Source organism: Gymnoscopelus microlampas (genome assembly GCF_963454915.1).
Source record: "Gymnoscopelus microlampas genome assembly, chromosome: 18".
In the NCBI taxonomy this organism is placed as follows: domain Eukaryota; kingdom Metazoa; phylum Chordata; class Actinopteri; order Myctophiformes; family Myctophidae; genus Gymnoscopelus; species Gymnoscopelus microlampas.
In genome coordinates, this window is record NC_139955.1 from 20,365,949 (window position 1) to 20,391,491 (window position 25,543).

At 39.1% G+C, this 25,543-nt stretch overlaps 3 protein-coding genes across 4 annotated transcripts; 1 reads left to right on the plus strand and 2 right to left on the minus strand.

Annotated features, from left to right (window-relative positions):
* Positions 1 to 876: 876 nt before the first annotated feature.
* On the minus strand, positions 877 to 9,863 carry igfbp7 (insulin-like growth factor binding protein 7). Its single transcript, XM_084041548.1, has 5 exons — positions 9,402 to 9,863; positions 8,882 to 8,991; positions 4,148 to 4,255; positions 3,407 to 3,533; positions 877 to 1,834 (listed from the first exon to the last, which is right to left on the minus strand). The coding sequence occupies exons 1-5, from the start codon at positions 9,814 to 9,816 to the stop codon at positions 1,812 to 1,814; spliced, it is 783 nt and encodes a 260-aa protein (XP_083897674.1). The 5' UTR covers positions 9,817 to 9,863; the 3' UTR covers positions 877 to 1,811.
* A 279-nt stretch (positions 9,864 to 10,142) lies between these two features.
* Positions 10,143 to 17,134, minus strand: cox18 (cytochrome c oxidase assembly factor COX18). 2 transcript variants are annotated; one of them, XM_084042116.1, is made up of 8 exons: positions 16,986 to 17,134; positions 15,373 to 15,816; positions 13,678 to 13,778; positions 13,429 to 13,580; positions 12,569 to 12,684; positions 12,370 to 12,477; positions 11,387 to 11,594; positions 10,143 to 10,885 (listed from the first exon to the last, which is right to left on the minus strand). In XM_084042116.1, the coding sequence occupies exons 2-7, from the start codon at positions 15,808 to 15,810 to the stop codon at positions 11,424 to 11,426; spliced, it is 1,086 nt and encodes a 361-aa protein (XP_083898242.1). In that variant the 5' UTR covers positions 15,811 to 15,816; positions 16,986 to 17,134; the 3' UTR covers positions 10,143 to 10,885; positions 11,387 to 11,423. The 2 variants fall into 2 exon arrangements, with proteins under 2 accessions (XP_083898242.1, XP_083898241.1); XM_084042115.1 differs by having other exon boundaries at positions 10,143 to 11,594.
* Positions 17,135 to 19,208: 2,074 nt separating this feature from the next.
* Positions 19,209 to 25,063, plus strand: selenot2 (selenoprotein T, 2). Its single transcript, XM_084041307.1, has 6 exons — positions 19,209 to 19,538; positions 20,562 to 20,672; positions 21,659 to 21,785; positions 22,623 to 22,710; positions 22,987 to 23,127; positions 23,811 to 25,063. Exons 1-5 carry the CDS (start codon positions 19,312 to 19,314, stop codon positions 23,097 to 23,099), a joined length of 666 nt encoding a protein of 221 aa, XP_083897433.1. The 5' UTR covers positions 19,209 to 19,311; the 3' UTR covers positions 23,100 to 23,127; positions 23,811 to 25,063.
* Positions 25,064 to 25,543: the final 480 nt, after the last annotated feature.

Genomic DNA, 25,543 nt, shown 5'->3' on the forward strand with positions numbered 1-25,543 from the left:
ATACAGAAAATATCCAAAGTAAAAGTAGGCTACTCATTTTCTCAAAATGTATACAAATCTTTTGAAAATATGGATCTACAAGTTGTTGTGAGCTTGTAGATCGACTATTTTTAAATAGCCAAAGTACTGTATATATAGGGTTAATCTACAAACCAACTAGTAACTAAAGTTTACAAATAATTGTAGTGGAGAAATCGTACACTATTTGCCTCTGAAAAGTGGTAAAGTAGTCAAAATATTGAAAGTTGGAAATACTTCAAGAAATACCTCAAGTACAGTACTTACCACTGGCAGAGAGTCCCATGAAGATCATGCATGTGCAGTTTCTATGCATGCTACCTCTAGGTGGCACTGCAGTACCACTTCAAAAATAGCTGTCATACTAATGTAGATAAAACTTAAATGTGGCACTGATGCTGAATTACTTAAAATAATGGCCTCTAGATGTTGGGTCGCTACCTTTGATGGTTGAATCTCTGCAGCTGTTATGATTGTTAAAATAATGCAATATAATTATGTATCTCTGTGTTGAGCCTATGTGGGTGTGGGTGGATCCAGTATAATGGTGCAGTACCAACTGCACTACATTGCTACAGTAATACATCGAGTAGTATGGGACATATAGGAGCGCCCCTTTGGAGCGCAAAGGGCGTAAGTGACATTTTCAGAATTTTACAGGAGAGCAAAAACTAACTTTTCAATGATTGTGATTATATTATCAAAAACATTTAAGCAATCTATAATTTTATACAGACGTGGTCATACTGACATGATACTGACATACGCTCCCCTTGTGCTACAGAATGCTATCTACAAAGGCTAAATAAGTCAGATGTTATTTGTTGGTCCAGATGTAAAAATCCACAGTAAATGTCATATACCCACACCATGTAGTCACTCTTTATTTAGTGATTTACAGTACATGTCATATCATAGTAACATCAGATTAGTACTCCAGAATACAAGAGAATTTGAACCGTCGAAAAGAACAAATAACTCCATTATAACCTCGATAACATCACAATATTTCATAACAATAATAGCACCATTAGCGATAATATTAGCACCGCTGGCATGTGTGGAAATTCCATCCCAAATCCTTTAATAAGCTTTTTTTCCAACTCAGTGAGTCCATACTTGTCTGTACAAAACCTCCCACACATCCAAGCTTGTTTCTTTAGTAAAGCCTGCTGGTACAGAGACAGAGAGCGTTAAGCCTGTTGGTATGATAGACAGGCAGAGAGACAGACAGACAGAGAGTTTAGTTTGCCTGTCTTGTCACCTCACATCTGTCAGAATGAAATCTAAAAGGCCTGTTGAGCCTTGTTTGCACAAAGAGCAGAATGGAGCCAGGGATATATCAGCTTCTAGAATTGTGTAAATTTCCCTGTTTTTGCTCTTCTTCAGCTGAAAATCCTTTTTTTTTCTTTTTTGTATTAATCCAAAAACAATTCTTGGTATTTTATTTGTACACTCTGTTTTCTTATGTTAACTGCCCCTTGGGAAAGAAATTCAACTAACTACTAACCAAAACCGCTCACAAAAACTACATCAGGAAGAGATCTTCCTGTTTGGAAAAGAAGATGTCAGGAAGCAGAGGGGAATGATTAGAAAATTCAACATCCACAAATGATGTACATGTTAGATTAGTCAGATTGTAATCTTAATTGCCCTGTTTAACTGCAGCGATGTTGCATAGATCGTAGCCTGTAGTGTAGATAAACTATAGATAGACCTTAATGCAGGTAGACTATAGATAGACAGTAGTCAGACATGTTTACTGACATCAGTGTGACTCTGGTCTTCTCTCCTTAAAGCTCATCATCTTTGGTCACTGCAAAGACACAAAACAACGGATCAGACAGATGTGGTGATAACAAACCAAAGGTCACTGGTTAGAAAGCAATGACCTGCTCAGTAACCAACTGTACAGACTGGTTAGATCTGAGTAACCGACAGTGCAAGACTGGTTAGCTCCCAATAACCAGTGGTGGACAGTAATGAAGTATATTTTTGAATTCTGTGAAAATCTTTGAATTGTTTTGGGACAATGTCTACATTTCAATACAGCAAGGCATTGATATTAAACAGCAAATGTACTTTGTAATTTGTACTTTTGAATACTTAATACTCAACCCTAACCGTAAAAGCAAGTACTCCAGTACTTTAACTCAAGTGCACATTAGACAGAGAGAACTTTCACTTTGAGTAGTTGAGTAATATTTTACCAGGATTATCTATACTTGACTCAAGTACTGGGATTGAGTACTTTGTCCACCACTGATTAGCTCCCAGTAACCAACAGTACGAGACTGTGCTCCCCCAGCTTTCCTTGAATTAATGAAGGTTAAAAAGAAAGAACACTCCAGCCCTGAGGGACGAACCATGATATTTACAGTTGACAGAGAGTGAGCTCAGTTTTTTGTTCCCTGGAGACAAACTTTTCAACGTGAACTATGAGCCGCCCAGAGACACAAGTCAAGGCACAGCAAGTGTGTGTGTGTGCGTGAGAGAGAAAGAACGCAAGACATTAGAAAAGATCAAGACATGCAGTGGCAGGCTGAAATGCACACTTGGTCCACCTGTGTGTGTGTGTGTGTGTGTGTGTGTGTGTGTGTGTGTTTAGATTTAGGTGTTTACATGTGTTCAGGAATGCGTCAGTGTTTATGTGTTAGGTACTTAGGTAATGTATTCTCAAGTCTTTGATGAAAAAAAGGTTGAATGAAGAAACATTACTGTAAGCTAGGTAATCCTTTAAAAACCTTAGTTGCCATGGCGACAGTGAGCCTTTTAATTCATTCTTAATCCATGGTTCTGCCAACTACTTTAGTCTAGTTTATTAGCACATTGTAATATAAAATAGAAACAATACATATCAAAGGAAAACAAGTTATTGTGCAAGAAAAGGAAGAAGCCAGCAGGCTTATTAGGAATCCTTTCCTTAATGGAAGAGGTAATTAAATAGCATACATTAAAAGTTCAATAAGAACAATACAAAAGAATACAAGTTTTCAAGGGGAGCAGCAGTGCAATAAAGAAATAAAAACACAGAAACTGCACAAAAGAAGAAAAAGACAGAAAAACTATTTGTAAAGATTACACATAACTAAATCATATGGACTACAGTGAGAATTAGATTAACATTTTTTTTTTTAGATGTTTCTTAACCCATTAAGACCTTCTAAATCATTGGTTCTCAAACTTTTCACACACTTTAAAGATTTTTCAAAAATGTAGAAATTAAATAGCAGATGAACAAGCTTGCAGCGCGTCACAAAGTTAAATAGTTGGTGATGACTTAAGTGAGTTAACTTCTACAATACCTGCTTTTCTCTGTATGTATGTATGTATGTATGTACAGTATGAATGTATGTATGTATGTGATAAGATAAGATAGTTAAGTTACCTTTCTTAACTGGAATGTCTTCCAGAGAATCAACAACATGAATACTTCCAACAGCGGACGCTTCTCCTTTAGCGTTGACAGCGTGACACTCGTACGACCCTTCTTCTTCTTTGGTGAGTGGAGAGATCTGACGGGAATGGAGACATCATCACTTAATAACCTGTACTTTCAGTGTTAGCTGTTTATCCAAGTGATTTAAAAAGTTTTTTTATGAAATGAAATGCCCATTTTACGATTGCTGCAGATTCATAATATTCATCTAATACATATATTTGATTTATCATTGCTGTTTAAAGTAAACACAATCTCACACAATCTCACATTAGAAAGAATGTTTACAGCTGTATTATGGACATACAATGGTTAAGACATAAATAATCCTCATAAATGATAACGCTTAATATGCTGCAGCTGTGTGGGGTTGTTTAAATACTTTGCTGTGCAGTCTAAACATGAACAAGAAGCAACTCCTAAACTCTGAAATGTCAACAAGTCAAAAAGGAACAAGTATCTAGATATTTATATGTAATCATTGACCAAAATCATCTTTCTAACCATGTCACATTTACGTTTATGCTCCAAATATTCATAGATACTTGAGATTGAATTACACCAACTAGACACATATTTAAAAAATAATAAAATGAAGTTTCTAATGACGTCTGATGTCTAAAACTTTTGAATGGAGATTAACATTAGAATCTTGTTAACACGTCTTTGTGCAGTGTGTGTGTTACCGACCAGCACCCAGCCAGTCACTTCATGTTTCTCAGGTCCGCCTCTGGTCTGAATGGCAAGGTTGTCTCTGTCTCCAGGTAACAACACCATCTTAGCCTTCCCTCCAACAATCTAAAGCGCAGGCAGGCAGGCAGACACGTGCACACGCGCGCGCGCACACACACACACACACACACACACACACACACACACACACACACACACACACACACGGTTATTTATCTGCAGTAAACCAGATTTGCTCATTTATCTGACGCTCTTTTCCAAGGACATAAACTGAGTGAGGATATAGTCAAACACAATGTCAAACACAGCTGAGATTCCAAAACCTTTTTTTCAGGTTAGTGACAGGACACGTCCAGAGCCACATGTTGGTCTAAAATCACATCCAATCAGAGTCTTATCTCCTACTGTCCGTCACTCCTTTTCTGTCTCCCTCTCAGCTTTCCTATACGTCTGCCTCTCCAACACCGCATCCCTCTCAGCTTTCCAACTGTCTGTCTCTCCTACACTGTCTCCCTCTCAGCTGTCTGTCCCAACAAAGTATAGTGCTACAGGAAGGGTGGAGTGTGGTTATATTAATTTAATGTGTAGCATTTTAACCCTGGGGTTCTGCTGACATTTAAGTCAGGTTCAGTCATGTCTCACCTGTCATTGCTTCTAGTTACCCTCGCATTTCCAGTGGATGAGATAAACCTCTCCACTGGCATGCACCATGAAAACGTCAATGACCCCAGGCTATACAAACACCCACCTGACCTTTACACCAATCTATTCATCTAATTTGGAGAAGTGCAGAAAGACGGAGAGAGAGACAGAAGGAAAGGGAGGGAGAGAACAATATATAAAGTCAGAAGATACCTGCTAAATGTGCTGTACTTGGATGAAGGAGTCAAACTGACTGGAAACACATTTTTATTTGTTTGTTTTACTTTCTGGGGCTACAGTTACTGATCGGATAATGTACTTCTCCTCCTCTACTCCTCCTCCTACTCTTATCTCTTCGTTCGTTTCTAATCCTGTTTGTCAAGGTCAACTTTATTGTACCAAAGGTAAACCTGTAATGCAGACAAATAAATACGAACTCCCAACATCACATGCAATACAACATAGGACAACATAAAACTAATAGTAACTGTGTAGCATTTATTTACACACTCTCACCCATTCAGATATACTCATGAATTAAAGTTCTCAGTCGCCAAGACTGATTTCAGTCATTTGGATTCCATAGAAGCCAGCATGTCTTCTATGTAAGCACGTTGCGCAGCAAAAATAGCCGATCTACAAGGAAAGGCTATTTTCGGTTATTTTAAGATCAGAGCATTTGAAGTGGTCAAACTAGCAATATGTTCAGAAGCGTCTTCCATAATATCTTAATCGTCTCGGATATTTCATATAAAAGCAAAGAATCTGTGTTTTCTTCACATGGTTCGGCAGTATGTAGAACAGCAGGAACAATGTTACTAAAGCATCCTAATTGTACATATTGTGTTCATTGTTTAGGGATAGTGTGCGTGTGGTGGGGATCCTTTCACAAGGATTCACAAATGGCACATTAGGACATTTTCAGTCGTGAGATTTAATTTAGCTTTAATCCATGGATATACTGTAACTGTGTACATTTCCATCCTAAATACCAACACTGTTCAGTTTCATGTACAATTGACTGTCAACTTCCATAGCTGTACATCGCTTATGTCCTCTTGCGAAGGACATTGCACATTATAGAGAAAATTCAATGACAGCAATCTGACAGAGGTAGGACAATGAATGTGTATGACAGAGAGAGAGGGCAGAAGACAGTAGAGACTACACAACTGGTAATCACATGCCGTGCTACTGTTTAATGGCACTAGGCAGTAATTTCACTGGATACATTGCTATTATTATTAGGACCTGCCTCCAGGCAGAGATTTGCACGATCTCCTTGAGTGCACCTTTCTAATTATACACCTCAAATACTTCTATCGCTTGACAATAGTCATGTCCCTATGGGTTAAAGTTCTTGTCCTTAAGTCTATAATCATGTATTTTGTTTTAGAGATGTTCAACTGTCAGTAGGATTTGTCACACCGCGAGAAAATCATCAATGATTAGAGAGCAGACCATGACTACACTCATTGTTCTATGAAAGACTTATCATAGGCAAATTTCAATATAAATATGTTCTCTGTCCAAAATGGAAGTGCTCATGCCTGATTACTTCATCAAAATGAAATCATGTTGGTTGAATCTCAAAATTGAGAGCATTGGTTAGTTCAGTGTCAGGGAAGCTGAGAGGGAAACATGGAGAGACAGACACTAGGAGAGATGAGAGGAAGACCTTGTAGGAGAGACAGACAATTGGAAAGCGGAGAGGGAGACAATCTAGTAGAGACAGACAGACAGCTGAGAGGGATACAGTGTAAGAGAGACAGCCAGTAGGATAGCTGAGATTTATTAGCAGTGCAGTGTTGACCCTACTTAAACATATTATGCATTCCTTACTTATGTTTTCTCTCCCATCATGTCACAGCTGGTCTAGGACCAGATCCCATTCCCATCAGGGCCTTCCTCCTGTGTCTCTCCTACAGCCTCCCTCTCAGCTTTCTAAACTATTGTATGGGGGAGTGATTGCATTTTTTTTTTTTTTTACTGTTTTCCTTCCTGCCTCCTCTCATCTCTGTTGCTCATGTCTTCCTCTCCTCCTACATAGAGCATGTCTATATTTAACTATCCAGTTGTTTATCTTCCAACAGAACATTTCTCAAGGTTTGAGAAGATGACAAGAGGCCATTCCCAGCATTCACTCTGTCTGTTTGTCTTGGCAGATGCCCGAGGCTCTTAAAGGAGCATTTCACCCAAATCATTGGGATTTATTCTGCACATAACCTCACACACCGACACATCTATAAACGTTGTGTTGTTTTATTTAAATCAGTATTCTTAGATAATAATATTAATTAATTAATGAATTAATCAATTAATACTACTAATGTATTTTTTACTCAAAAAAAGTTTTAATTTCTAACCAGGGCACTTAAAAACTTGTACTGGAAACCTCTGAGGGATACTACTGGAATACATACATAGGTTTATAATGTGGTAGTTTATATAGTACACTAAGTACAGTCTATATACTGTAGAACATTTACTTCATATCAAAACCAACCAAATTACATATTATAGAATGATCTACAGACTGATTTAATACCAATCACACCAAAACACGGCTCAAAACCAAAGGTGACCGGGTACAGTATGTGCTGTTCCTGCCCCTAGAATCTCCCGTCCCACATTGAGTCCTGTCCCACCATTGACAATTCTAAATGAAATCACCACCTTTTTCCTCTGGCTTTCAGTTTAGTCTATCTGTTTTTTGTTTGTCAAGTCCGCTCTTTTGTTTCTCAGGCTCAGTTAAGCTTTTCATTTTTACTACAGTACCTTTGCTTTAATTGCATTGCAATTAATGTCTTTTACATTCGAGTCTTGCTTTTGTGGATTAAGATTGTATTATGTTTTTTGTGAATGTTGTGTTTGATCATCTGCCTCAACTAGAAAGCACTTTGGGTGGTTAGATGTGCTATATAAATACAGTTGAATTGATTTAAATACAGACAAAGCAGTGATAATGTTTCTTGGACAATCCCTTTGAAGGCTAACAATCCACTGGGTGAAATGTCCCTTCAAGGTGTTTCCACTCACTGGTGTTTTTCCTGTGTTAATGTTTCACATACCATTTCTCTAAATATACTCTGGTCACAACAAAAGCAGGAACTAGGAGTTATGTTATGTGTTATAACAGGATATAAAGCAGTGGTTAAGTACTGGTAGCTTGAAGCCAGCCAAAGAGTAGCTCATCATAGTTAAACTTGGGTACACTTTCCTTTTGTATGAATGGGACATACAGAAAGTCTGACGTGGAGGTTAATGTTGGTAATGTAGGTAGCAATATATATTTTCTGTATTGTGTGTAAGATGGATGTATTTCTCCGTAGTGTTTCCTACCTCAAAGTCAATAAGGTTGGAGCCCCTGATATAAAGAGACAGTTTAGGGTTTTCTATATAAATACCAATGTTGATCTCACAGATAAGGGGGACAACTGTTTTTTTTAAATGATTACAGATAAGATTTTCAGAAAGCTGCTTCAATTGTTTGTTTTCTGGTAAAAGAAATCCTTTAAAAAATCTTATGACTATATAGACTGAGGAACACTGTATATTTATTTGACCCGTTGTATATTTGATTATGTAAATATACCATTATTTTATATTGTATGCATATTTTCTCTTTTATTTTGTATGTGTATTTAACAATTTTAAATGCATTCGAAGAAAGCTTGCACAAAATGCTCTCACCACTCCTACCTTTGTGGAAACTTGTGATGTGAAAATAGAATTGATATTAGATTTTTAAGGTGAATTTTAAAAGTCATCAGCAGTACTGTACATTTACAGCACACAATACTCTTCTGGAAGTTACTATGATCAGTTTTCCCTAGAATGCAGCATAACAATTATACATATTTGTATAGTAATGGGTTTGTGTTGAATACAGTATGTGCCTACAGAGTAATGAAGTGTCTCTCGCGCGCGAACGAACACACACACACACACACACACACACACACACACGCACACGCACACGCACACGCACACGCACACGCACACGCACACGCACACGTACGTCAGGGTTAAATACGAGTAATTGGGGGTCAGGATTAGATGTTCATTTTCGAGTCGGGGTTATTTTACCTTCTTCCAGGTGACAACAGGGGTTGGGATTCCGATGGCTTCACAACTAAGATAGACCTGAGAGCCAGTGACATTATAAACCTCTCCTGGAGCAGTCACTATCACTGGAGCTGTACAGAGAGAGAGAGAGAGAGAGAGAGAGAGAGAGAGAGGAGAAACATGATAATATATGTACGTATACTGTAATTCTGGATTGCATTATTACCATTTTGCTCGCTGGGGCAGTTCCTCATTGATAGTAATGTTAAATCTATTTATTCAATTAGAGTTGATCAAATGCTACTTTCTCATCGTTCTTTGTGAATAAATAGTTATGGGTAGGTAATAAACAATTTATAGCCCAGAATTCCTAGTATAAATCCTAGAATTTACCAACAAATGGTTCAGTTATGACAACAGTTAATAGAAACTGTTAGCCTTAGTATCATTAATATTGTTAATCAAAACATTTAAATGTTACTGTCTTCTTCTCCACCCCTAACCAGTTTCTATCCTATCTTTTCAACCCTCCACGTCTCACCTGTAGGACATTTTCCTTTGGTGTGGACTCTGATCTCAGGCTGGTCATCGCTGACAGCCTTCATACTGGCGGTTTTGAGGTCACATCCCGTCTTGTAGGTCACTCCGTCACTCCCACAGACTTCGTAGTTCGTCTTACAGGCGCAGACGCCGGCTTTGCTCTTCTTTTCCTTAAGGCACTCAAGTCCTGCAGCACAACGCCGGGCCTCGAAGCCACGACCACCGCAGGGCTCGCCATCACCAGCAGCACAGAGTGTGCAGCAGCCGCAGGAATCCAGGACAGAACCCCACAAACAGCCGTCTGCTGGGAGTGGATCACAGGTGCTGGAGTCGCAGGTATCACAGCTCCGCGCCACGCGACCGGCCGAGGCAGAGCAAAGTGACAGGGACAGAACGAGGGCATACAGACCCAACATGGTTTTAATCTGGGTTTGATCTGAGCTCTACCAGTTACGATGATATACTCAAGTGAGACTGGTCCACTGAAAAGCTGGACTGGTTTATATAAGGCAGACCGAACATGCCCCCTCCCCTAAACACACCCCCTCCACTGTATATGTATAAGCAGTTTAAGTATTGCGTGTGTGTGTGTGTGTGTGTGAGAGAGAGAGGGGGAAAAACTGAGATGGGAGAGAAACAGAGAGTATTAAGAGTTTATAGTGTTAAATCCAGCAAAATCAGTGTGGCAAGCTCCCTCAGGGATGTATTCTTCAAAAATGTTTGTGAATTTTCATGAGGAAAACAATGTGTTAACTTGAGTTTATCCCTTTGGGTCAATCATTCCCTGAGCGTTAGCACATAAAACCTGCTAAATAATCTTCAGAAATAGAAAACTCTACTAGTGAAAGTAATAGGAAAGAAAGCCAACCATAAACCAGTACAGCACTCCACCAGAGCACCCTCCTTGTCATATCACGTTGAGCAGTGTTTATAGTGTCCATGTCGTTCGAGGGAAAATGCACCTCGGTACTTCCTCCTACTCCTTAATCAACAGTCAGCCATCATTGTTTAGTGTCAATTTATTTACTTACTAAAGGGATGCACAGAGGCTATTTAATATCTTTTGATTAAAATGGCAGTCGAGGACTTTGGGTAGCAACATGCAGTTGAGGGCAAATACTTTGTATGAAAACACCATATGGCCATCACTAACTTGTGCTCAGAGCATCCTAGCAAGGGATTTGTTGCAAACAATATAAAAACAAACATTCAATGTATTGTTGAAAATAAAATAAAAAATAATTAGGTGCGTCGGGGTGGAATCAATGTAAACCACCTCTAAAGACCAGGGTTCAATTCCCAGCAGCACTGCTCCAACAAACACTATTGACGTGTCTGTGGGTGGGAAGTCAGCATGGCATGGTGTCAGATAGTGTGAACCTCCTCACGGTCAGGTGCAGAAAAGCAACTGGTGACTCCACGACCACGTGTATCAGGGGAGGCATTTGCTTGTCTACACCCTCTAACAATGGGGTTTGGCAGTGACTAAATTGAGAAAATGGGAAATGGGGGAAAACATACATATCAACACTGAGAACCCACCAAAAAAGTGTCACTCATGCGTTTTTACAGTATCTTCACATGCACGACTGGGCCGTCAGTGAGAACGGCTGCATTCATTAACATGGGGTGGAAGAAAATCTGCATCCATGTGCTTATGCTTGCATGGGTTCCTAGCGTAAGGCAGGTCACTTACTTGCTTTAAACATCCATAAACATCTATAACCATTTACATCAATCATTCATTTGATATATGAACAGAAAACTTGTAACACCAATTCACAGATGTGTACTTCAACGTGTATAATAATGCAGATGAGATGTGCACAACAATTTGCAAACTTGAAATATTTTATATTACTGTACAAATGTGTTAACTATATTTTACAAACACATTAACATTTGTGAAATATATTTGTCTTTCCCTTTTGTGAATCATTGAAACCATTTCCTCCCACAGGATAATCTTGACAGTGTTGTTTGTACCATGTTGTTGGTACAGTCCAATACATATCACGGTCCGTTAACTGAAGTACTTGCTCCTGAAGGCTGCAGCCAGATCTCTGTAGGGTGTGGCAGAGTGGGTGGAGCCAGGAGTTTGGAGTTTTAAGAGTTTGTGGACACGAGGAGAGCGAAGGAGTAGGTTGTGGCTCAAACCTACAACACTAGAACTTAACCAATACAGAGACAGAGACTGGAGAAGAGGAGGGGCGAGGAAGAGACAGGAGGAGAGGAGGAGATGAGAGGAGATTTGGTGAGTTAAGATGGAGAATGAAAAGTAAACATTCATTTGATAATGAAAACAAAAATCTGTTCCAAGTCAAATACAAAGTTTGTGTGCGTGTGTGTGCGTGCGTGTGCGTGTGCGTGTGCGTGTGTGTGTGTGTGTGTGTGTGTGTGTGTGTGTGTGTGTGTGTGTGTGTGTGTGTGTGTGTGTGCGCGCGTGTGTGTGCGCGCGCGAGCGAGCACGGCACATGCTGTATTTGCCATTTCAATTGTTCTGTCCAAACAGGCTGGATGCTGTAGGAATTGGTGAAGTCACTTTTACAGCTTGACAAGACATTTTGCAAATGGAAATGTTCCAAAAAAGGAGGGGGGGATTTTTCTTTGCACATAGGAATTTCTAATTTCCATGACATTTCCATTAATTACAGAATATCGGTCAATGCTTTTCCATGGCTTGTGGGAACCCTGCATTGTCTTACTGTATTCTACTGTACCTTTACTGTCTTTTCTGTATTCTATGTTATTCTTGATTATTTGCCAAGTACATTGCATGCATGTTTGCCTTTGCATCAACATTGTTGATGGGGCGAGACGCAGCATGAAGCTGATGAAACAGTGTGTGTGTGTGTGTGTGTGTCAGTCCCACTGTGTAGCCACACACACACACACACACACACACACACACACACACACACACACACACACACACACACACACACACACACACACACACACACACTTACTGAGGGCACTGTGGCTGCTATAGGGATCATGATGAGGGAAACTCCTCTGAAGATGTATGTGATAAACTTCTGAAACCTGGACATCTCCTTCCTCTGAAGAGCAAATACCTAGAGAGGAGAGAGAATGTATTAATATATAACATATAGCAATAACTCTAGAGACACACACCCCACACACACACACACACCTTTCTCTTACCTCCACTATAAAAAGGTTGATGAGACCCAGGCAGACAGGAAGTATCCAGGTCTGGTCAGGAAGTGTCAGGTTAGTCAACCACAGAACGCCTCCTGTTGACAGCTCTGTATGTACACCTGAAACACACCAACAGATGCTTATCCTCTCTCTCTCGCTTTGGAGATCTCATCGGAATGAGCGTCTCAGTAGACACATTTCCCTGTACATTGTAAAGTTACATCGTTTATAGAGAGGCTGCCATTTTTCTTTCTTCACAAATGCCAGCATATCCTAATACCATACGTATATGGCTTATTACAAAAATATGAACAAGGTAGCACATGTCAAATCTAAGGTCAAGGAGAAGAAAATACTCAACACAGATCCGTCCCCAGAGCTCTGAAGAATGCTCCGTGCCAAAGCATGCATTTTTCTATTGTGATGTGATGTAAACAAGTGAAATGTGAGTATTTGTCCTCCTTGACCTGAGATTTGAGATGCGCTACCTCTTGTTTTGGAATATCCTCACTGGATTTGGGGATTACCACTGAGAATCCCATTGTTGAAGCGCAACATCCTTCTCCAACCTTATTCATAACCATACCGTAAGGCTTATTGTTATAATCTTGACCTTGGCTGCACAGAGCCACAATGGAACGGAATGCTCAGCCACAACGTGCACACAGGATAAGAAAGAACAAACTACATTTATAAAGGCTTCCGTCTGCAAAAGCAAATTGAACACAGTCATTTTACATCACACTACACTCTCTCTCTTAATCCATCTATCTAGTCCTGCATGACTGTTGTCTCTATTCTGGTACTGGCACTTTTGTGATCTCGCATTGGTAATAGTAAGAGTACTATGCGTGTGTATTTACCAGGATTTATGCTGAGGTTCCGTAGAGCCAGAGAGACACTGATCCAGAGAGGAACTTGAACCCAGATTATCATGGTGGCTTTAAACGGGTGACAGTTGTCTCTGACGTACAGCTCTGATATGATACGACGTAGATTCTTCTTAAATTGATACCTGTTGATGATAATAGTACTCATATGAAGTAGTAGCTATGACACATTTCCCCCCCAACACACACAGATTAATGATCTATGTAATTGAGTTTATTTACCTGCAGTGTGCATCTGTCCAGTTTCTCTCTCTGGCTCGGACTGACACCTCGTACCGTAGCCTTTTAGCTAGCTCAGCTATCTCCGCCTGTAGCCGCTCCACCTGAATGTCATCATTGGTAGTTAGTTATTGAGGGAGCAGAGATTGTTTTGATTTCCTCAGCAAGAGTTTCTGAGACATCTGAGGCCTCAACTCGAAAATTAACAAACAACAAGTATGAGCGCTACTGCTATCACTGCTGGATGAGGTCTGGGAGTTAGAGAGGAGTTGAATTCTCCAAATGATTCTCCTAGTCATTGTTGAAAGACATGCAAAGAGAAGAAAAATCCATGGCACTTCTGAGTCCAGTCAAAATGCGCAGGTGTCAGCCATGATTATTTAAAGGCATTTTAAACTTTTAGAACTCTTGAGTGCCTTGGATTCAAATTCAATCTTCATGTCTATAACCCTCGACTCCAAAGAAAAACTTTGTGTGTTTTAAAAAACAACCTCTCTTAGCCTTCAAGCTGGAAATAATATTAAAACAATAATGCACCACATACGGTAGTTATTTTATACAGTATATATGGTAGTTGTATTATGATGGATGCAAGTATTTGATTGAATACTGTATTTGTATTGTCAGTTTTATTTGTGCCATTTTGTGTTGGTGTTTATGGAAAATGCCTGATATACATTGCTGCGTTAATCCTGCACTTAAAACAATCAGTACTGCACTAAACACTACTTTTTTTACTCTGTAATGACAGAAAAAAATACATGTCATATTTTGTGAATGTCTTAAACCAAAACAATATATATTCAGGTTTCTGCAGCACAACATTTCCCTCTTGTGATCAAAACTGATATGACAGTCTGCTGGGTCAAATCTAAAGTATATTGAGTATACATTTGCACTGTGGCCCTCATTTATCAAAGTGGTGTAGACCAAATAATATTTTATTTCCAAGTGACAATGACAAGCAATTAAAATCTAACATAGCCTATTTGCAATGTTACAAGTTAGGTGCTTAATCATTTACTCATTTAAATAAACTGCTTTAACAGTCATTCAGATAAGATTGCAGATCTGGCTGCATTGGCTATTTGAAAATAGCAGATCTACAAGCTCACAACGCGTCTCGATACAACACGTTGTAGATCTGCTATTTTCAAAATATACGAGCGCTTATGCGAGAGCATTTTCAGGAGTCGGGACTGGTGCCGCTGTAAAAAGCTTCAAACCTGTAACCAAATCTGTAGGATCGCTTGATAAATGTCACTTGGACTTTGGCGTAAGGTCAAATATAGGCTAAAAAATCTGGTTTGTACACTCCATTGATAAATGAGGGGCAGTGTGTCCAGTATTAAGGCTTACCTAAGCCTTAATTATTTTACTGCACTTCGAAATAATAGGACTGTAATATTGTATATTATTAAGTTTCCTCACACACATATTTAATGAACACTATGAACATTGTTATATTGACATACTGATAATGCTGTTTTAATTTCAACTGAAAACTGCTTCAATTGTGACAACTGGCAATACAATATCACCTCTCAGTTGCTTCTCCTTTATCTTGTTATTCACAAGTCTGATTTCAGTAAGCAACATCAAATATTGAATTACATACATTACGCAAGTTGCTTCACTGAGGGCGTTTAGAGAAAATGCGAAAATATTGACATAATATCTGTTTTGGAGCACACACACCTTAGCGATGATGACCATTTGGTAAGCTGCTAGTGGCAGGGTGATGGTGGTACGGAGAGCCAGGGTCGAGCACACAATACTGAGCCACCAGGGCAGACCGCTGGCCTGCTGAACACCAACCAACAACTCCTCCGTCAGCTGGACGGGGGTGGAGGCTGCTAAACCCTCATACCAGCTCCCCACACCTCCACCGGCTCCTCCACCTCCATCGACACTGCTGCTGGAGAAACACCTGGTCAGATGGAATCTCTGTTTGTCTGTGTGACGTAAACTGGAGAAGATCTTCCCAGTGTAGCATCCAGCTGTGATGCCAACAGGTTCGGTCAGGGGTTTCGGGTGGAGGGGTTGTTGTGTTAGCAGGTTGGAGGTGAGAGCAGCAGAGCCGAAACTTCTTCTGAGAGTCAACCTGACTACTACAGACCCTCTGTGACACAGCATCCTTACCTGGATACAACAGACACAGAACAAGAACAAAACTGTGATTATTATATTAGTTGCTTTGGTTAGCCAAGTTTTCTAGTGCGAGCCTTTTACTGACTTCAGCCATATCAGCATTTACACAGTATTTATCCATTTGTAACTCCAGATTGTACAAATGTAACCAAATGGCTCCAATGGTTACATGTGCACACTCTGAGAGTTTGTAATGAATAAATGCGGATTTTACTGGGATCAGGTCCACCAATGACTGCACAACAAAAGATTCATCCCAGATTAAAAAATATGAGATTGTTAGAAGCTTGGTAAAAGTGTCAAAACAGCATAACAATCTAATCAAATAAATCAAATTAACTGCATTTCATTCAATGTACCACACTGATCTGCTCCAGCTAATGCCACCTTAAAAACACATTTATACAGGTGTTAAATTACTGTTATGAATTTATGTATTTATTTTAGTAATGGTATTTTAATTTGTGTTTCAACTGTGAGGGCAGACGTTTATGTCAGTTGTTATACAAGCGTCATGTGAACCATGGCTATGTCAGTTGCTAAGCTGAGATGTCAAGCAGTGCTATTTGAGCAGGAACTAAATACAAATACAGCAGAATAAAATAAATGCAGCCTATTGCAGTGGTGTAAAGTAACAAGTACATTTACTCAAGTACTGTATTTGGAAGGAGACACTTCCAATTTTCAATACTTTTACTCCACTACATCTCAGAGGCAAATATTGTACTTTTTACTCCACCACAATTAATTGAAAACTTTAGTTCCTAGATAGTTTTGATTATTATTACAAAACATGCATGAACTACTTCAGCCCTATGCATACTTAGGCTATTTGAAAATAGCGGTTGTGAGCTTGTAGATCTTCTATTTTCTATACATTTGGAAATGTGGGACATTCTGCTAAATGAGTACTTTTACTTTAAGTACTTCAGTATATTTTAATGCGAATACTTGTACTTTTACTCAAGTACATTTTTAATACCGGGCTTTTATTTGTAACAGAGTATTACTACATACTTTTACTTAAGTACAAAATGTGAGTACTTCTTCCATCACTGTCCTACTGACCCCTGCAAGGCAACATGCATTTCAGACTACAATGAATGACAGTTAGCTTAGCAACGCCACAATAGCAGTCAGACTGATTCAATGATACTCACTGAGTCACGGTGACAATAAAATACGAATAAGCCTTTAGTGTATTCAGTTTAGCTATAACGATAGATTAGACTCGGAAATGTAATTATTAATCTTCAGACACAGAAAACATTTCATTTTGTTTTGGGCTGTAGAAGGCTCTTTCGCCTCCGTGCGTCGCGTAAACTTGACGTCACGACGGCGTACATGGGAGGGGTTTAAAAAATCGACTCAAATATAACTCTCCAGTGCTAAGTGTTTATTTAAGTAATTATGTCAAAATAATGTGTTCTATTTCTAAAAACAAGTGCGTCATCGAATTTGCTTTAGCTACATTCTGGCTGGCGAGGTTACATCATGATTCTGGCCACTAGATAGCGCCATCGTTGTAAAAAACATTAGTAAAATAAACATAATTAACCAGAATGAATCCGGAAGTTAAGCAATTTTAGCTTCAGAATTAATGCCGATAATTAATTTCATTCATTCATTTGTTACAATAATATTATTGTTTATTGAAAACCACACTGATCATTTTGAATTCTCATGTTTCTTTCACCTGAAATATTGGCAATTCTCAAACCTATTTTAGGAATCTGAAATAAATCCTCAAGCTGTCGAGCTCAATGCTGCCCTGTTCACTGCTCTAGGCCAGGGGTCTTCAACAGGGGGTGCGGGACCCCTAGGGAGTCCTCAGAGTTACTACAGGGGGTCCGCCAAATATTTGTGTGATATGATTTTTTTTTACATTAACCACTTGAACCCTATAGCATCCCTTTTCTGAGGAGAACTTTGGCCAAAAATAGCAGATCTACAAGCTCACAACGCCTCGCGCTGCGAGGCGTTGTGAGTTATAGGTCTAGAGGGAAAAAAGAGCAGCAAAAGTTGATCTGAAACACAATTTTATACAATATAGAGGGGGTCCCCGCTTCATCACTCTCTCAGCTAGGGGGTCCTTGGCCTGAAAACATTGAAGACCCCTGCTCTAGGCAGGTAGGGTCATGGGGTCAACCGTAGTACGTTCTCTCAAACTGAGTAAGATGCTCTTTTACCTTGGGCCAAAAACTTTCGTTGATTGATTGACTGGTAGAAAGCAATCAACCATTGACAAATCCAGCAATACGTTACTATAGCATCTTCGATGATGGTAGTAAGCCTATTGCTGCCTCTGGTCCAGTCTGCAAGTCCAACTCTCTCTCTGTCCCTGTGTCTTCACCTCTATGCTCCTCCTGAGAGGTGCCTCGTCATATTGCTGACCTCCCCTCATTCTCACTTGACCTTATATACAGCTTACTGCCTGGTACCTATATCCTTATATGGTGTGTACCGTCTATGACGTCAGCTCAGATGATGTCAGACTCTGCATACTGTCCATGACGCCAGTCTCGGATGATGTTGGTCATCCCATTCTGTCCATGACGCCAGTCTCGGATAATATCGGCCTCTTCGACCCTGCTCTTTGTATGGGTATCTCTATGGAGTCGGGTGATAGGTGAGTGACTCACCCGACTCCATATAGGGAGTACCAATGCCATCTATTAGAGAGTTACGCCAACTCCGTTCACTTCTTCGGTCCAGGTCTTCTACATACACATACATTGGCGAATAGTGACAAATCCCTAAACCGGAAGTTCATGGAATGCATTGAAGTCGACGGCTCCTTGTCACTATGTCCAGCTACATGAACCACGTGACCGACGCTGTTTCTGACCCCTCATTGGCGCAACTCTCTAATAGAAGGCTCTGGGGAGTACTCACCGTGAGTCTGCCCAACTCACAGATTTACTATGAACACCAGCCATAATATGAACATGAAATAACAAAAATGGCTTAGAGCATAAATCATGAAATCAGTACATTAATAGAAAACCAAGAAAATAATAATTAATAATAATAAATAACTAACTGTGACTGCGCACACAGAGGTTACAACATTAATTTGCGTTAATTTGTTTTAATTTCTATTTTATTTGTATAGGCTAGTAGTCAGTACTTCAATTACACTGAGCAATGATAAGCAGACTTCAGACTGTAATGCTATTTTGCATATTATGGGTACATTGTACTAATACACTTAAAAATTAGATAACACATTCTCTGTGACGGGTACGCGTCAAATCTGCTTAATTCTTTAGTTAAATGTCATTTAACTCAACGATGCAGCAGTAGGCGGCCTATGGGTTTTATTTTGAAATGTTTGACCGGACCTCCTCCTTCATGCTAGAATGTGTGTGTTATAGCATCCATAGCACAACACCAACCGGCCAGCAGCAGGTGTATAGATAGAAAACGAACAGGTTGTTTTTACAGGGCTTTGCGGTCCCTAAAAAAGACCGTTTAAAGCGAGAGATGGCAGAATACAGCCAGACGGGGCTCCTGGTGGCCGTACTGCTGTTTACAGCCCTGACCTTAAAAGACATTTATATCGGCAGGGATATGAGTCAACAGCAGTACATCGAGCACCAGGATGTCGGCCTACCGCCCGACAGCCTGCCTGACAGCCTGCCTGAGCCCGAGGCTGGGAGGCCGGCTAAACACTCCCTGTACACCGGGCCCAGCCTGAAGTTTCAGTACTGGTGAGACTGAAGCACGTTTTATCATTAGGTTATTTGTTTATTTTATTTATAAATATATATGCTTTGATAAATACACAGCAAACCCATGCCTTTATTCTTAGATTTTATTTGTCTTTTATCAATTGTCTCTTATGATTATGTGTGTATATATATATATATATATATATATATATATATATATATATATATATATATATATATATACACACATACATACATACATACATACATACATACATACAGTATGCATGCATAAATCGTTTATTATTATTAGTAGTAGTAGTAGTAGTAGTGGTGAGATGGAAGCACTTTCATCTTTATCCTCAATATGATGGAGGTGGGAGGGTCAGTTCAGAATAATAAATAAAAGAATAAGCAGATAACTTGAGTTGAATGTAATATGCAAAACAATGATTCAAATAATGCCTTTTATTTCATAAACAAACAAAACAAAACAGTCTCTCAATGGAAAATAGCAAACTAGAAATTCAGTATAAGGCCCCTGCATTCATCCTTTACCTGAAGCAGGCTGAACAAGTATTATTTTCATCTTGAAGTGAAATGACATATTGATTTACATTTATAATTTGGCGAGTGTTTTTCTTGTTTTTCTTGTTTTCTTATGTTTTCTCTTATGGTTTGTCATCTTTTAGACATAAGCAAAATAGCAATGTATCACAGAATCGCAAAAAAACATGGTGATCTTATTGAAGGGTGAACTGGGACTGGGATATATATAAAAGTGAACTGGGACTGGGAGGTCCTTGGTGACCACCCTTGCTGAACTGAGAGGTAGCTGCTAGCCCAACATGAGCTAGATTTAACGTAGCTACTCTTTATTACAAGGTTTCAGCTGATGCATCATTATTATTGTAATAATGATAATAATAATAATAATCTGTGTGTGTTTATCATGTGCTTTCTGTATTAATTAATACACCAGCTGCAACTTTCCAAAGTGTTTTAGTTTGAGACAGGGGTTTGTGTATGTTGTACAACATGGTGTGTTTCTCTGTTTTGCAGTATTTCCTGAGGCTACAGCAAGGTGTTTCAGGAGTACTCACGCTCAATCAGCCAACTGTACCCTGACATCCACATAGAGGGAGAGAACTACCCCCCCACCACAATAAACAAGTTAGACACTTTATATATATTATATATAATTCACATGATGAAAACTTTACAAAGAAACTCCTGGTATAAAATGATGTCATCAATTGATAGTAAAGCACACAAGGATCAGATCCTAGATCAATGAAATTACAATGAACCATTAGTAAAGAAGAAAATGGCTGATCTACAAGCTTACTACGCAGAGCACTGCGACACGTTATAGATCTATTTTCGGTGCACAACATGATGTGCAAGCGGCGCAACCACGTATAACTTGGGCTTAATTCACTGCCAATGTACCAGAGTGGTGCTCTGATTTCCAGTTTGTTACAGGCACAAAATGCACGACTTTCAAACTTATCAGATTGCTGTGCAGTTCACTACACTACACAACTTTCTGTCTTCTAAATCGGTTGTCTTGAATCATTGTGGTTTCCACACTACATGAGTGATCGGTGACAGGGCGGGGGTCAAGATCATTCACCATTATATATCTCCAGCATTATACATCTCTGGTCCAAAAAAAAGTGGTATCGTAACATGCGTGAGACGGCGAATGCTATTCTTTTTTTTCCCCTTTTAAAACAAAAAACGTATTTACATTTTGAATTAAGTAACACCATCATCATGACCACCTGTGTTCTTCAGTCCATTTTTCTGGAGCTGTTCCTCAGTCAGAGAAAGAAATGCTTTTCCGATGTTTCTTTAGAGATTCATGCAACTTCTCTTATTTCTGTACAAAAGTAGATTTGTATTTCTGCCAGCCATATACTGTAGATCTTTTTTTTTTATGTCGATACAGTACATAGATACCATATTACTTTTGTTGAATTTGATACACAATCAAGAACGAGCGACCCCTCCCCCGTCCATTGAGTTCAATGGACAGATGACCTCTTGTGAGGTTTTCAGCTATTACTTTCAACGGTGTGATGTCACGTTCTATACAGATAACTTCTTTAATTGTTACTGCTACATTATTTACACAACTTCTCTTATTTATATAGGTATTTAGGTAACTTTTTCTCATACTTCAAGCTGTTGGCCATCACTCTGATAGTGAGTGGTCAGAACCCCTTCCCCCTGCTGGGCTTGGCAACGCCGCGGGCCTGGATCTGGAGCCAGGAGAACAAGGTAAACATGATGGATATTAAAAAAAGAATACAAAAGGCTCACACAAGTTAAATGTTTTCCCACTGTAAAAACTGATAATCAGCTGGTTGGTTAAAACCTGACTCAAGAGCCGCTGTGAGGCTTAACAGGGTTGTAAGGCCTGCTAGTCGTCTTTGTATATGTAATCCGTGCTTAACTGGTTTGTAAGGCCAGCTTATCGTGCTTGTTACTCTGGAAAGAGTTAAGATTGGAGTGTCACTCACTGAGGACACTCAATTAACCAAGGCGTCCCGAGGCCTTTTATACTGTTGGCTGTGGCCCTGATGTCACTACAGTGATGTCAGGTAGTGTCAGGCATATCCTTATATGGAGCGGGCTATGTCAGTTATGCCCAAATCTGGGACTATGATGTCAGTCCTGGACGTTTCGTTATCTCCATATATGAAGTTCCCAGGAGGGGTTCTCTGTCTTTGAGGTGGAGAAAAGGAGTGAGGCGTTTTAAAAAATAATTTTAATGAGACGGGATCATTTATGCCTGACGATTGAAAATCTGTGACTGAAAAGTGTTGGAAGATTGCAAGTTAACGCAAACTACTCTCATTCTTGTACAAATGAGACGGGATCAAACTTTGATTGTAAACATTGTTAAAACTGGCATAAAGAATACTGTTTTACGATTATCCTTTCACAGGTGGTTGAATGAGAATAATGAATGACATGAGAGAATCCAGATTTTTCATTTCACCAAACTATTTACTGAGAACTTATTTTATTGTGACTGTCGCTATTATTGATCTGGTCCAGTAACTTGATAACTGTTATATCCCAACTTGTTGTATTCATTTGTGTGTGTTTCAGATATTCTCATGCCTCATGGCGTTCTTCCTCAGTAACATGCTGGAGACTTACTTCCTGTCTACCGGAGCTTTTGAGATCACACTAAATGGTGAGTCAGTTTGATTGACTACACCTTCAACCAATCAAAACCATAATGCAGGACACTAAATGGAGAATATCTGAGAAGTCAACCTGAATTAACAAATTACAATGACTAGGTTGGCGCCGGCTTCTTTGGGGCCATGCATTTCAGGAACGATCCAAGTCTGCTATACTGCTATGCAGCACAAATGTTATGCAATGTACTGTATACCACATCCACAGCAGCCGTTGTGCTCGTCGTGCTCTCACAATACTACTTAACATGTTGTGTTTTGTGCTGTAGATGTTCCTGTGTGGTCCAAACTGCAGTCAGGTTACGTTCCAAACATCCAGGAGTTGTTTCAGATTCTAGACAACCATCTAAAGATGAACCACATGCCCTTCACCTCCCCATAGGCCTGCTGGGAAATCTCACAATGTGCAGGTGTGGACCCTAGTACTGCTGGTTTTCTGTCCTACAAGGACCTCTAGCACTCCTGGTTTTCTATCCTATCCTATGACCTAATAGTACTGTTGGTTTTCTATCCTACTATATTAATATATTGTGATTATTTCATAATATACCGTTACCTGGAGTGAGTTATTTAGCTTTTATAACATGGTTCCTAAGTATGGCAGTATGAAAATTATAGTCACATCCCAATTAAAAAAAACTTTAATAGCAATTAGCTTTGCCTGTGATTGCTTTTGAGAATGAAAGTGAGACATGAACTCCAGTGCCCCATAGTTTGGCTTAGACAGAGGTCAAAGTAGACCATCTTGTCATTTTTTCTTTGATTATTTCTTCTACCATGTGATATTTGAACAGTTTGTTTGTAGCATAATCGCTATTTTATTACCCACAGAGTGATACAGAACTATACAAAGACGTTAGACTTGTTAGCTGTGATATATGGGTATTATATCCACAGCCATCGGCCAATCAGATTGCGTGATTTGAGCTACCCGTTTTATGGTATATATAGTCTATAATTATGGTATAATGTAATGCAGTAATGTATTACAGTATGCTATATTATTTCATATGATCGTATAGTTCAGTATGGTATAGTATGGTATATTGTATATTAAGTTATGTTATTGTATACGTTTGTCTGTCTGTCCTAGGAGTGTTGAACAGAGAGACACTGTGTTTGCTGGTGTTTATGAAGGCCTGGTCATAAAGCAGTCTGTCTGCCTGGCTCGGCTGGATGTCTCATGCCACAAAACAACAATTCTCTGTCCCCTGCACTTCCTGCACTGCAGCCCATGGTGCCATTCAGGAAAATACCCACAGTCCATCTGTACATCATCCATTATCGACAGGGATGAAGCTGACCTGGTGTCCGTTTCAGTGAAGGGATATTTCAACCTAAATCCAGTGCATCTAATCTTTTTATATCTCAGCCTGCTATGTAACTGATTCTCCAAGAGAGATTTTCACTACAGTGACAGTCTGTTTACATATTTATTATCTCGGTAGTAATGGTATTAATAATGCAGTCTGTAGTTAATTCCATATTTGCTTGTAATGTTTAGTTTATATATTAGGTATATAAACAATTTTAGTAATTATAATTAACCTGGCACTTGTCGACTACAAGAACTAAGCGGTACAAGTGACACGTCACGTGCCGGAATGCTAACGTTAGTTCTTCAATACATAACCAGAAAGTCTATGGTTTTGCATACTTCCTGATCTTTAATTACCAGCGTGATGAGGGTAAAGAAAATAATTTAGCTACAACTCATTTAAAGCGCAATTCAATTCTCGTCTTTCTGCATCATTTGAGCATCCGTCAAAATTGGGATGACAGTAATGTTACTATAACGTTTTTCATTCACCTATAATAGTTTATAATTTATTTCATTAATAATATTTTTATTGTATTTATGTTTTTTTTCTACTTTGCTGATAATTTGATTGAAACACGCTCAGCTAATAAGAGCAGCGAGCTGCAGTTGTATGACATAGCGTCAGTTCTGGTTATCATGGAAAAGGAAACACAAAAATCACAGGTTCTGAAAAGTTTAAGCTTTTCGAAGGTTCAGGGTTACCCTTTTGTAGTCGAGAAGCGCCATGTTCCAGCACTGAGGCTATAGGCCTTGTTCCCACAGGGAGGCTGTAGGCCTTGTTAGTTTTTCTCCCTTCATGGAATAAGTCTTCTTCCTGATGACATCATTGGGTGGGGTCAATTCAAACTCATTAATTGTCAACTCGAATGAAAGTAAAGTTTAATGATCTGTTTTGGTAAAATGGTGTTGGATTTTATTGTCTGTCAGAATGATGATTAGATAATTGTGAAGTTGTACTGGCAACAAGACCCAGATATTTGGCCCAATTAACAAAATTCATTTTGTTTATAAATATGAAAAGGATATGGTGTGAATTTTTGATTCTGGAAGACAGCCTTGTCTGTCCTGTTGATGTGTCCTTGGGAATCACCCCTTTGGGTGCGGTAAACTTTCATGTTTATTGGCACTACAAATGATTGGTTTATTGTTACATGCAGAATTGGAATCAGTATAATGAAGGGGAGACCCACCACAATAACATTGGCTCTCTTTTTTTCTATGCAGTAAAGGGAAAAAGGGATGGAATATGTATCTGTGGGTTATATTATATATAATGCATAAAACAATGCATATATACTGTACTGTAAATACACACAGGCTTGATTACGGCATACAGCTCATGAAAATCAAAAACCCAGTGACTCAAAATATTTAAATATTACGTATAAGACCAATAAAAAAAGGGTTTATAATACATAAATGCAGATCTTCTGAAAAGTATGTTAATTTATGCACTCAATACTTTGTTGGGGCTCCTTTTTGAACAAATTACTACATCGATGCAG

Bases quoted from the DNA above. Each gene is read 5' to 3' on its own strand.
- cox18 (XM_084042116.1), bottom strand. From the start codon at position 15,810: ATGCTGTGTCACAGAGGGTCTGTAGTAGTCAGGTTGACTCTCAGAAGA. The intron at 12,478-12,568 runs GTAAGAGAAAGG...TCTCCTCTCTAG, and splicing joins TCAACCTTTTTATAGTGGAG to GTATTTGCTCTTCAGAGGAA. The intron at 11,595-12,369 runs GTAAGTGTGTGT...CCTCTTCTCCAG, and splicing joins TAGCAGCCACAGTGCCCTCA to TCTCTGTCTCTGTATTGGTT.
- igfbp7 (XM_084041548.1), bottom strand. From the start codon at position 9,816: ATGTTGGGTCTGTATGCCCTCGTTCTGTCCCTGTCACTTTGCTCTGCC. The intron at 8,992-9,401 runs GTGAGACGTGGA...CTCTCTGTACAG, and splicing joins CAAAGGAAAATGTCCTACAG to CTCCAGTGATAGTGACTGCT. The intron at 4,256-8,881 runs GTAAAATAACCC...CCTGCGCTTTAG, and splicing joins CTGTTGTCACCTGGAAGAAG to ATTGTTGGAGGGAAGGCTAA.